The sequence below is a fragment of the Echeneis naucrates genome, chromosome 15, assembly GCF_900963305.1.
Source record: "Echeneis naucrates chromosome 15, fEcheNa1.1, whole genome shotgun sequence".
Taxonomy (NCBI): Eukaryota; Metazoa; Chordata; class Actinopteri; order Carangiformes; family Echeneidae; genus Echeneis; species Echeneis naucrates.
In genome coordinates, this window is record NC_042525.1 from 12,816,759 (window position 1) to 12,828,909 (window position 12,151).

Below are 12,151 nucleotides of genomic sequence, written 5' to 3' on the forward strand. Positions count from 1 at the left end.
AAGCCCGACACAAAACGTTATCTTTGACAGAAACAGCTGAGTTTGGTAGCTCCATCAGAAAGGAAGAGACAGAGAGCTGCAGTCAGGTAACAGAAAGTGACATGGGGGGCAGAGGAATTAATTTAACTTGTTGGCTTTATTTCCACACAAAGATATTGACCGCAAATCTAGAAGTACTCCACCGCTTCAGACACAACAACACACACAAGGACCGGGATATTACTCATTGTTAATGTTTTGTGTGTGTGTGTGTGTGTGTGTGTGTGTGTGTGTACGGACGGACGGACCTACCTGTATTCTGTGATGAGGAGTTGGACCGTGTTGTCAGTGATGTCCACAGAAGACATCCAAACTCTGGCTATAAGCTAATGCGTGTTCCAGGTAATAATACGGCCACCATGTATAATGCAGAATGAGCCGATCGTGATGGAGAAATAATCCAGGTAGGATGAGGATTATACATCGTGGCCATATTCTTAACTGGAACACGTACAGACATGGCCACGATGTTTAATCCTCATCCTACCTGGATGATTTCTCCACAACGATCGGCTCATTGTACATCATACATCTTGGTCGTATTATTACCTGGAAAGCTAAATGGAACAAGCCAACGTGTAGGTTACTGATATATTATTTATTATATTAAAACAATACATTGAGAATGCATTTGTCAGACCATTCATTGTCAATCTCTGTGTAAACGGATGCCAACCATGGGCTCAAAATGGGCTGCTGGCTAACTGGTTAGCATGCTCGACTGACCAATCGATGACATTATTTTTGACGTGTAACGTCACTATTGCTTACCATTTATTTGGAAACGGGCGGAACGCCTGCGAACGCCATATTTCTGCTCATTGGAAACACCCACCGTATAGTGTCCATATATTTCATAATTCACGAACTCGTTAAACACAAGTTTGTCCCTTTTACCACAATGAACACACATTCACGTAACTGGGTTGGGAATTGGATTATGCCCTAGGTTAGTTCCAAGTAAGTGCATGATTTATAAGAAAGTCAATGATCCATTCACCGAACACTTAGAATAATTTTTTCCTGAAAGCCGGCACATTATCGGCTATCTCTTGCACGACATGCCCATAAAATAGGCTATAGGTCTACATAATTGTCATTGTGATGATCAACCAGTTAAACTGTAGCATATACACAACAAAAATTCAGCAAAAAAGCATGGTATTTATTTACTCATAACAATTATAAACAAATCAACAGGCGTGAACTCAGAGCTGAGAAATCGCAGATTTCCATTTCTTTTCCATTAAAAACATTGACTGGTAATACCAAATGAAATAACAGATGATCAAACCAACAGGGAAATCTCGTTTTCGCTGCAATCTCACGCAAATTGTCAATCATTTTGTACCACTTCGCTTTCCGTAAAAGCAGTTGTTCTGGGTTGGTCCTGTGGGCGGTGTCAGTTAAAATGGCTTTTTGAGAGGAACAGGAATTCCCACTGGGAACTGAATCCGTTGACAAATCGGATCCGTCCACAGACCGGTTCTTGCAGGGCCTCTTTAACTGAAGGTATTTTTGAGCTATAAACATGTCTGTAGAAATGTATTTTCCCTTCCTTTATTTCCTTAATTATTTTTCTTAATACTTTTACTTTAGTTTTCTAAGCAAATAATTTAGTACTTTTACTTAAGTAATATTTTGACGAGGCTACTTTCACTTGTATTGGAGTGATGTTTGACAAGGAGCATCTATACTTTTACTCAAGCAGTGAAGTTGTGTACTCTGTCCACCTCTGCTTGTTTTAACTCAAACTTGGTGGACGTTTTGTCTAATTTATTTTGGAAACAAATATACTATAAACACTTGTAGTTAATGGTCATTTCCCACTGTGGACTGTATGATGTATGGTTGTCTACATGGCCAATTTAGATTTGGAATCCCCCCCCCCCCTTTATGTAGCTATATTTAATAAAAACTTCCTATGAACAAACTTCTTTTTTTGAAATGGGCCAAAGTTGAATCAAATAAGACAAAAACAGCAGAAATAAATGGTGCTGTTAAGCCAACACTAGGAAATGCTTTGACAAACATCTAATTTTGTGGATCACCAGGTTCCACTGTAAGTTGTCCAAATAAGGAATCAGCTTCTTATTGAAGGGATTGTTCATTTGTTGACTCAGTTTATACTCAATGACTGCACCCCACACAAGCTCCCCCACCTTACTATTGTTTGCTTTCCAAAGTGTTACACCCAAATGGGGCCTCTTGTGTTATCGCTGTACTCACACGCAGAGACAACTGATGTATGTGTGTGTCTGATTTGGTTACAAGTTGGCCCAATTGTGACTAATTATCCCCAGACTGGTCATTTTCTGCCTCCCCGTTTTGAGCTTGTGCTAATATTTTCGCCAAGGTGAATGGGAGTGTGGAAAAACTGGGAATTAAGATGAATGATCAGTTGCTATCAAATAAATTAAACATGGGCAAAATTGAAGATGCAACCAACTGATGCCTAAATAACAGTTCATCAGATTAGAAGCATTTCTAAATGGTTAAAAAAAATGTGAGTCAGGTGTAATTTATTGGAATAATTGCAATGCTGGAAGGTGATTAAGGATCATTTCTCTCCTATTGTCTTTTAAGATATAATTTTATGAGTGATCCCAGAGTCACAAATAAGACACTGACAGCACAACACTGTTGTTCTCAACATGTTTTCAAGCACACATCGGTGTTTTTGTATTATCGTTTTTATTTCTTTTTTTTTTCATATGAAACAAATAAATTCTTCCAATGTGTTTGAAGTGTGATTTTCTTTTCATCATGAATTCTTACAGTACATTCAGTTAATGTTAATCTGAAAGAAAACATCTTTGAACTTGGCACTTAGAAAACAACCACAAAGAATTGTCACCTTTATTTGTTTAGAACAAAATTTACAAAGCCATTCAAACAGTCTTTTTTTTAATACTTTTATGTTTTTTAAACTCAACTGTTGAATATTCAAAATACACTTTTTAATGTTGCTTCTTCCTCTCTCTGTACTTACAAATATGTACATTGAAGTCCTAGTATCTTGTCATGTGTTGTCCCACTGACTCTTGATCACTGGTAATAAAAATCCTTTTTTAGTATTTTATTTATACTTCTTCACTCTGTTGAGCTCGCCAATATTCTGCTGGAGCTTGAGTGTCCGACAGTGTGTGGCGTGCTCAGATGGATGTCCCGTGGCTGGGCTCACTGGCTTCTGGGATGGGTCCTCCTGGCACTGGTTGATAGGACATTGGCATGGGTATCTTGACTGGGCTCTGCCGGAAGAGGCCCCCGTTGGGTGCCCTGTGTTTGCAGCGGATAGAGGGCATGGTGGCACTGCTGAGGGGCAAGGGCAAGTTCCTGCCAGCGGCTGCACCCAGTGTCCTTCCTGCCCCATGACCCTCCTGGAGGAAGGTGGTCACAGAGAGTGGTCGTGGCCCCCGGTGAGCTGGGTAGTCCCGAGCAGACAAGGCCTCCAGAGACTGGCTGGGCTGCATGCTGCCAATGTCCAGGGCAGAGATCTCGATAGACTGACCTGGCAGCTGCTTGTGGGCCAAATCCTCGTCCAGGAGGCTGTTCAAACGCTGGTGGACATGTTCCAGGTTCATCTCTTTGTCCTAAAGATGGATGGAGAGAAAGGAAGAGTCATAGAGAGTGTGGAATAAAAGAAGCCAAGAGAAAGGAAGGTGGGTAGGCATTTTAATGAAAGAGAGAGAATGAATGAGTGTGATAAAGAATAAAAGTGAAGATGAATGTGTAGCCAAAGGGATTAAGAGGTTAAATGAGTGAATGACAAAGATGGGGAGTGAAAGAAGACAGAAAAAGAGAGGACACAATGGTTGTTTCATTATCGTTACCGTGGCCAGCTATCTTGCATACAAGCAATGTCTACTGTGTCAGTCAGAGGAAGTCCATCACAGCTACTAATATTCACGTAAGATTGAAGACTGCTTAACGCAGGAAACCCAAATACATGAATTAAAATATATTGGAATTTTTAACTCAGTTGATACTGTATCAAGTGGAACAGTACCTTAAATTAGGAACGTCTTAAATACGGGGTTGTAAAAAAGAAATGTCTGCACTTGTGAAATGAAGTTAAATGAAGATTCCCCTCTTCATGCAGAAGTGTTAAATTGTTCTCCATAATTACGTGACTGCACATCAGCAGGTGACTCTTGCATGAAGAGCATCAGCTTTTAACAAGACACATGACAATGGACACAAATCTACTGAATCTGCCTTGTTTGTTGTGTCCTGTCAGTTGGAGTAATCTAAATTAGAGGATTTCTCAAAAATCTTTCTTTTTTTTGGTACAGGCATCAATGAAATAACATCAATATGGGAGAGGAGAGGGAGAAGCCAAATCAGAGGATATTTTCCCAGAATGTTACCATACTCACATTTGGATGCTCCCTGCCCTCCACACATCAACATCTTATCATCATGCAGCCACAGATAACACAGATAAAACCAAAAAAAGGCACAAATAACAAGGGACCATGGGGTGAGATGACAAATGAAGCAACTACAATCTACCCCTGCCCGGCCCCATGCCCTGACGCAGCCAATGACCATCCAGTACAGCGCATCAGGCCTCTCCTGACCTGTGTCAAGAGCCTTGGCCTCCTCCCAGTCTCTCTCTCTGACTGTCCATATTTCCTGCCTCCCATCTGGTGACGTGCTTGTTATGTCATTATATGTCAATGGACCAGAAACCCTTTCCACATCATGATCCTGAGTCACCTGCTGGAGATCATAGACAACGATACATAAACAAAATGGTCCCAGACATTGACATATAATTACATTTAAGTCAGTACTTCGGCAATAAGAGGAATAGTTCAGAGTTTTGGAAAATCGACTTTTTTCTTCTTTTTGAGAATTAGTTCAAAGAGCTGTGTGTAGCCTACCACTCTCATGTCTGCATACCAGGTTCAATCATACGTACAAATGATCAGAAGTGTTGTGTAAATTATGTGGCATTTGTTTAAAAAGACAAATGTGAGCCTCTCTATGTTGGGACAACATCTCCCTTAGTTTAGCCTGCTATGCTGCTACATGATGCTGCCATCGTCAAACATTTTGATTTAACTCATTTGAAAGGAAGAAAGTTCTCATTTAAATAGATTCCCTCATCTTGATTTTTTTATTCTCATATAAATAAATAAATAAATTAAAAGTAATTCATATTCTGTTGTTTTTACCCAAATGCACTGACAACAAACTTTTTAACTCACACCTGTAATTGACTTTTTCTCAGAACAGTGGCATCCAAAGGTCATCACGAGTAAGGAGGAATTAGTTTCAACTATTTCTTGGCAGATACAGTTCATCTGGCTGCCACTGTGAGACAACCAGAAAAGAAACATAAATTACACCTACACCTACAAAAGAACTAAGGACAGGGCCAGGCCAGCTGTTTTCCCCTGTTCCCAGCCATTCTACCAATCACCTCGTGAAGGCAGTCGTTGGAGTGGTAACCATCTACTTACCTAATTCTCAGAAAGAAAGCATATGAACATATTTCCCCAAAACTTGATCTATTCCTTGATAAGGCTAATGGGTCCGGCCTACAATAGCATTTATTTTAAAGTTTCTGTCATAATGTCCACATACTGCATGTTTGTGCTGTCATGGTTTTGTGGGAAATCAAACTATTTCAAGCTTTAGTCCATCCCGGTCTTTTGAGTATTACACTTGTTCTTGCAAGATTGAAAGGGAAGTTGCAACATGCTTGTATTGTGAAGGGCAGAATGACTACTGCACCATGTTTTGGAGTGAAAAAACAACAAACAAAAACAAATCTGTGAACCTCCCCTGTCACCGCAACCAAAACAAAAAGGAAAAACAACAACAACCTAAAAAAAAAACCCAAAACAAAACACCCCACCCCACTTGATATTGAATAACATATTGGACAGCTTCCAATTTGTTGGTTGTGTAGGGCAGAAAAGCTTTTCATTTTATTTCATTTCATTGGAAAAAAAGGAGGAAAGGGATCTGGTTCTGTACTTCTGTGGAATATTTAGGCTTAGATTCCCACAATTTATGAACAGATTTATACTGTATTGTTCTGACAAATTACTCTCTAGTTTTTCATGTTGCAAAGACCCCTGTTCCTGAAATACTCAAAACAAATCCAAAATTGTTAGACGAAGCTTTTGATCCTCTAAATTTTGAGAAGAATTTCTCCAAAAATATGTCTACAAACATAATAACAATGGAGCATCTTATGGTCCATAAATAAATAGGCAGAGATGGTTGTCGGGAATCTCACACAACAGCAGTATGTGGTTATTATCAGACTGAAATAGAAATCAGCAGCAATGACTCAAACCCTAACCCTCTGAATCATAACCCAGAATTGGCAGAGTTTGATTTACTGTGATTTTTTTTTTTTTTTTTTTTTTTTTTTTTTTTTTGTGGTTTTAAGACAGGAGTGGGTTTTAAATGGGTTAGTTTCAGTCAGTGGTTCAGGTCAAACAGGCAGGTCAAGGCTCAGATATTTTTATTTTTTTATTCTTTATTAAATAACTGCTTTTGCTCACACTTTAGTTTAGGGATCCATGTCAAGCCTTAGTAGTCTGGACACCTCATGCAGCGGGGCTGCCCAGTCAACAGCAGCAAGATGAAGTCAGAGCGCTAAAGCATTAAGACTTGAATGGATTAGCTAAAGAGAGCTATTGCACGACTGAAGCACTTATTGACTCAGAAGTACAATTTTGGTGTTTTGGTTTCATGGTTTTGAATTTGCAATTCAACATTAATTATGGCTATAATTCCAGATGCGGTTCTCTCACATCATTGCCTTTGATGAAAAAATGCTGGCAGAACTTTTTGCAGCAGGATGAGAGAGAATCCTGTGTTTGAGAGTGTGTTTGAGAGAGAAGCCTCAGAGAAGTCCCTAACACTGCACCCCAACCTCTCTCCCAACATGAGAAGGAATGAGTAGATTGATCACATGATGTTGTGACTCTTATCAGCGGCACACCTATTATAACTGGGTATACTGCAGCTCTACTAAATCGGGGCTGGCATCAGCGCCTGGTGGATCCATAAAGTAGAGTGTGGCAGTGGCATCTCTGGGCAGGACCGGGGGGCCCGGGGGTCTGGGTCTCGACCGGGGCCTCGGAGGGGCAGGGGGACCCGTGTTGGTCACCATAGCCCGGTTCTGGGTTAGCAGGCTTGGGCCTTGGCCCTGGCCCGATGAGTTGTCATTGGTCACCTCTTTGGGCTGCTCCCTCCGACAGTGGTTGCTGTTCCACCAGGTCTCCAGTGCGGCAACCAGGAGGGCCAGCAGGAGCCCGGCGGCCAGGATGCAGAACACCCCGGCAAAGCTGTGGAGACGCAGCGCCCGTCCCTCCGGCTGGGCGTCTGCGTAGCTCTGTAGGTCACAGCGGCCCTTCTTCGGCCACCATTTCTGCTTCAGGATGTCCAGGTCACCTTTTTCTTGAAGCTCCAAAATCCTGCAGAAGAAATTTGAGTTGTCCTTTCACTCAGCAGTTGCTTAGTAATGTGAAAGGAAATTCAACAACTCTTTTAACAACATAGATTCTGCTGATGTTAAACACAAGCTATTCAAATTCAAGAGAGAGCATAGAAAATTATCTCTAAATTTAAAATTTTAAACAATACCTTACTTTAAAAAGACAAACTAAGACAAACATGAAAGAAAATAATAAAATCAATGTAAGCCGGTGTTGGATGACTATAATTACACAGTAATGATGTGTGTAAAACTAATAAAAAACACAGTTATGCACTGTCTTAGAATTAATTGTTAGTCCAATTAAGACCCATTTTGGGTAAAATGCTGTTAAAAAGTGCACTTTCCAGCAGCAAAAGTGTCACACATTACCGATATCGTGCTGAAGCTATTTCTAAATGCTAACAAGCTCTACAAGGCCAGATCTGTGTAAACACTGCAAAGAAGAAAAACTAATCACCGTGAGATTAATTGGTTTCATATCAAACTATATAAGCCAGAAACAAAGATCATCAAACACAACAGTCAGCCCATTAGTTAGCACAGGAAGAGCTGAGTGGAATGAATAGATGTTTCGGTGGAGAATAATGTCGGCTGAGTGCTAACAGACGAGAATCTGTCCCATTGGAGCGGTTAGCTTTCTCCAAAATCATTACTCAGTCTTTTCGTCAGTGACTGGCACATACAGACTTTTTGGACACAAACCTGCACATTCATTCAGGGAGAAATGAACAATCAGGCACGTGTACACAGCTGCCTTAGCTTTTGACGTGAAACCATTAATGCATATTCTCATTCAAGAAACATAGCAACTCCTGATGCCTTGCAAATCTCCCCTGCTGAGAGACTAATGAAGGATAATCTTATCTTCAGTATTCTTTTTCATCCCAAATGATGGTTTCAATATCTTTCACCGGGGCATAGCTTTTAGTTTACAGAATGATCTATCCTCCTGTTCCGATATACATTTACAAATCACTAGTATCACTTTTGGAAGACTGCACTGAAAAGACCTTCATCTTGGGAAGAAAAAACGCAGGTCGACCAAAAACAAGTAGGAGCATCTGTGCATATCAAACATGCTTCCTCAAGTGAAACTGCATCGGGTAGTCTTTAGGTTGAAACCCTAACCTTGCTTCATCATATATAGACTAAACTAATACAAAAACAAGGTTTCTTGCTTTTCTTGCTTATCTTCATACTTTTCACCAACAGTTTTTTTTTTTTTCTGTGTATCCACTAAAGTAATAAATGAGATCTGGAAACATGCTAAGCTGTAGCCTTTGGTATACTTTCATGTTTTCAAACAATTTTCAGGTTGGTTGATAGCATCACCAGAAGGTGTTAGTTGGACCAATTACCGCTGAGCACAAATCAATCCTTCACTATTGATATCATATAAAATGTTTGTGTGTGTGTATGGATACATACTTCTGGGAGAAGAGGTCTCTATAGGGACTGCCATGCTGCAGGGCCATGCCATAGCCTCTGGTGCTCATACTGTTTCCTGCCACAGTCAGTGTGCAGTCGCTGTCTGTCAGAGCAGCATATTCTACCACCGCCATGTCCCACAGAAAGGCGTATGACTCTCGCTTTGCCTGCATTCCACAGGAAACATACAAAAGCAAGAATATTTTATATAGTTTCAGGCAGAATGGCACAATCTTAGCTGCGAAGCCTCTGTTAAATTTACCTTCCCTTTTTACCCTGTTCAAAAAATTACAGATTACAAATATAGAGAGAACAATCATCCTAATCGATCAGCATTCTATTCATATGGATTTTATGTTTAGATTTTTTTTTGCACTTTTGCACCTTGAACACATGTTGGTAGCGGTACAGAGAGCTCAGTCAGTGTGCGATTAAATGGCCATAAATTAGCATGAACCACTATTATCTCATGTAAATGCTAAATAGCAGGGTTAACTGTTGAATTTGTGTAGTTTAGAGTGTAGCCTATTTTCCGAGACGTTTGTCCGAGACGTTTCTGTGGAGAATATATCTAACAATGCCATCTGAAAATCTGACTGATATCCTACTGATTTCTTTTGGGGGATTTTTTTTTGTGTGTTTGAATGCACTTCTCTAAGCTTTTTCCAATCCAAAGTAAGACTATGCTCTTAAGTATCGACGGCTCTCAAAATCGACCGACCTTTAATAAACAAACACCTTGTGGTGGAATTCCTCTTAGGTAAACAGTAAAACTCAGCCAGAATGAAGAGCATGCAATTGTTTGTTTTGTATAAAGAACTACACAGTAATTCAGGTGCTGCAAAAACAATAAAAAATAAATGCCAGCAAAATAAAATGGAAATAAAATATTTATTGGCAGATTACTGCCCACCGCCCCCAATGGCCCATTGGCTATGGTGTGTAGAATACTGCACTTGAATCATTTTATAAAATATGTCTAGAATCCTTTGTAGTGTGTTTGTTTAGTTATGGATTTTTCAAACGCTTTCCAGAGAGTGTATTCTTGTGGACTTCTTATTTGTGTTTAAGATGGATGGAAAAAAGGAAAAATGCATTGAAAGTTAATTCAACAGGATATTTTCAGCTTGTGAAAATAATGAAACCTCTCAATATTCACTACATTAAAATGATCACGTTGCTCACATGTTTCTGTCAATGAGAAATTGAAATGACTAGCTTCTAAGTTAGTCATGAGCTGGCTATGTTACTCGTAGTACATAATTACTCTCAAGGCTGAGGTTATGTTGAGTATTCAGTTCTCTCTGAGATGAAGATATGATTATAATGTTCAGAAATTTTAGCAAGAAGTGTTACTGGAAGAAAAAGCACTTCCTTCATTGCCTGCGTTTTTTCTTGTGAAATCAATTGGGGAGAAAAGGAATGTGTGAAATAGTTGGCACAACAGATCAGGACTGAGGTCGTATAAGTTTATTTCCTGGTTTTGTTAATTGTTGATCGCCTTCACAGGTGTGCAAGTCTGTGCTGATATTAGCGCCCGCCAGATTGGCTGCCGTGTGTAGGGGAGCGGCTTTATAAAAGAGGGCGAGATGGCGGCCGACGGGAGAGCTGACACCCATCTCCCTCATTCTCCAACCAGCAGTCCTGTGTTTGTAGTCCTACAGTCTTGTTCTGATATGACATAAACACGGATGTCTTTCAAATGCAATAGAAAGAATAGACAGTTTTTGTTTTGCTTTCCTTCAGAACATAGTCAAAGGACTATTCGTGATGACCAAAATAAATATTGACCTTCTTGATTCCTTCTGATGGGTTGGAGACGGAGTTATCAAAGCCGTTGTTCTTGTTAATGGTCTTCCAGAGCTCTGCAAACGTGTTGTCCTGTTCAAGAGGATTTGTGCCTTTGGCCCGGAAATATTCATACACCGCCGAGTCCCTTACTGTCCCGTAAACCAGATCCACCTGCTTGGACAGGTCCTGGAACGACCTGCAGTCAGGGTGACAGTGACAAGTCACAAGAAATTCAGACAGGTTCTGTTACATGACTGTTCAGTTCGTCTCAATTTTTAAAATGACTTAATACAAGGTTTGAAAAAGTGTTTCTGTGACTTGGAAGCGTATCATCAGCAAAAAAACGAAACTGTAATGATATTTTCACATCGATCAAACAGCAAAGGGTTAATGGAACCACTGCAGCTGACATGGTTTTATTCATGATTGATAAAACACACTCCTCGAAACCTTCCACGCCTTTCTCTAAACACAAAATCCTGCTGTCTCAGACTAACAAAACATCCTTGTGTAAATGCATGACATCTCATTTAGACAGCTCATCATCACCTGCACACACACACACACGGTCAGATCACATTTTCCAAGCGTTCTCCTGTTACCAACGGTGACTTCCTCTGACATGCCTCCCTTGTCTCTGCCCTGGAAAACTCACCACCGTTCTGATCTGGACCTGCCCCTGTCTGTTCTCCACCTGCCTCCCCCCCAGGTGTGACAGCGATATGAGAAGCGGCCAGTGTTTATACAACCTGTGAACTGACTAATATTGATTTCATCATTAGCGAAAAGCGTGAACAGTTATCAGTTGTTGTGTTTAAGCTATGACATCAGTAATTTTGTTAAACTTCTGCTTTAATGTGAAAAGGGCTCATGGTTTTTGATTCAAAACACTGAACATTTAATCAAATGTAGTATTCTAGCAATTTCAGGGAATCTATAATGGACTGATTAAAATTATTCGTCCTTCTTTAAATAGTTTTGTTTACATTTTTCCACTGTTAAAATAACACGCAGACAAATTGTGCGTTTAACTGGCTTGTGGAAGACAGAAATTGATTCCCCTGAGAAAAATCTTTTTTTTTTTTCTTCCACCACCTAAAGGGAGGTGGCCTGCACCTTAACCTTTAAGCTTACGATCATATTTTATTTCTATGTAAATATGATATAATAAGTCACTGATAGATAACATTCCACGCCACCTTTATTCATTACCCCACCTCAGCCTCATGGCTCATATGCATGCATATACAACTGTTTCTCTGTTTAAAATTCAAGCTTCAGTTCCCTGCAGGTTGACTCAATTCAATCAATGAGCATAATGCTACCTCCGCCTTCCACACTGAAGGAAATCACATATCAGCTTTCTCTTTATCGACCAAATTAGCTGCACTTGCAGTGTTTTGCCTGCTGCTTCTGATGTCAATG

The 12,151-nt window shown here is 40.1% G+C and overlaps 1 protein-coding gene across 1 annotated transcript in view; it reads right to left on the reverse strand.

Annotated features, from left to right (window-relative positions):
• Positions 1-3,194: 3,194 nt before the first annotated feature.
• LOC115055504 (glutamate receptor ionotropic, delta-1-like) overlaps positions 3,195-12,151 on the reverse strand; it is a 205,114-nt gene continuing 196,157 nt past the window's right edge. The window contains exons 13-16 of the mRNA XM_029521365.1: positions 10,727-10,922; positions 8,936-9,102; positions 7,244-7,484; positions 3,195-3,632 (exon numbers count right to left, since the gene is read on the reverse strand). Coding sequence (XP_029377225.1) covers positions 3,195-3,632; positions 7,244-7,484; positions 8,936-9,102; positions 10,727-10,922 — 1,042 coding nt within the window. The remainder of the gene's footprint in view (positions 3,633-7,243; positions 7,485-8,935; positions 9,103-10,726; positions 10,923-12,151) is intronic.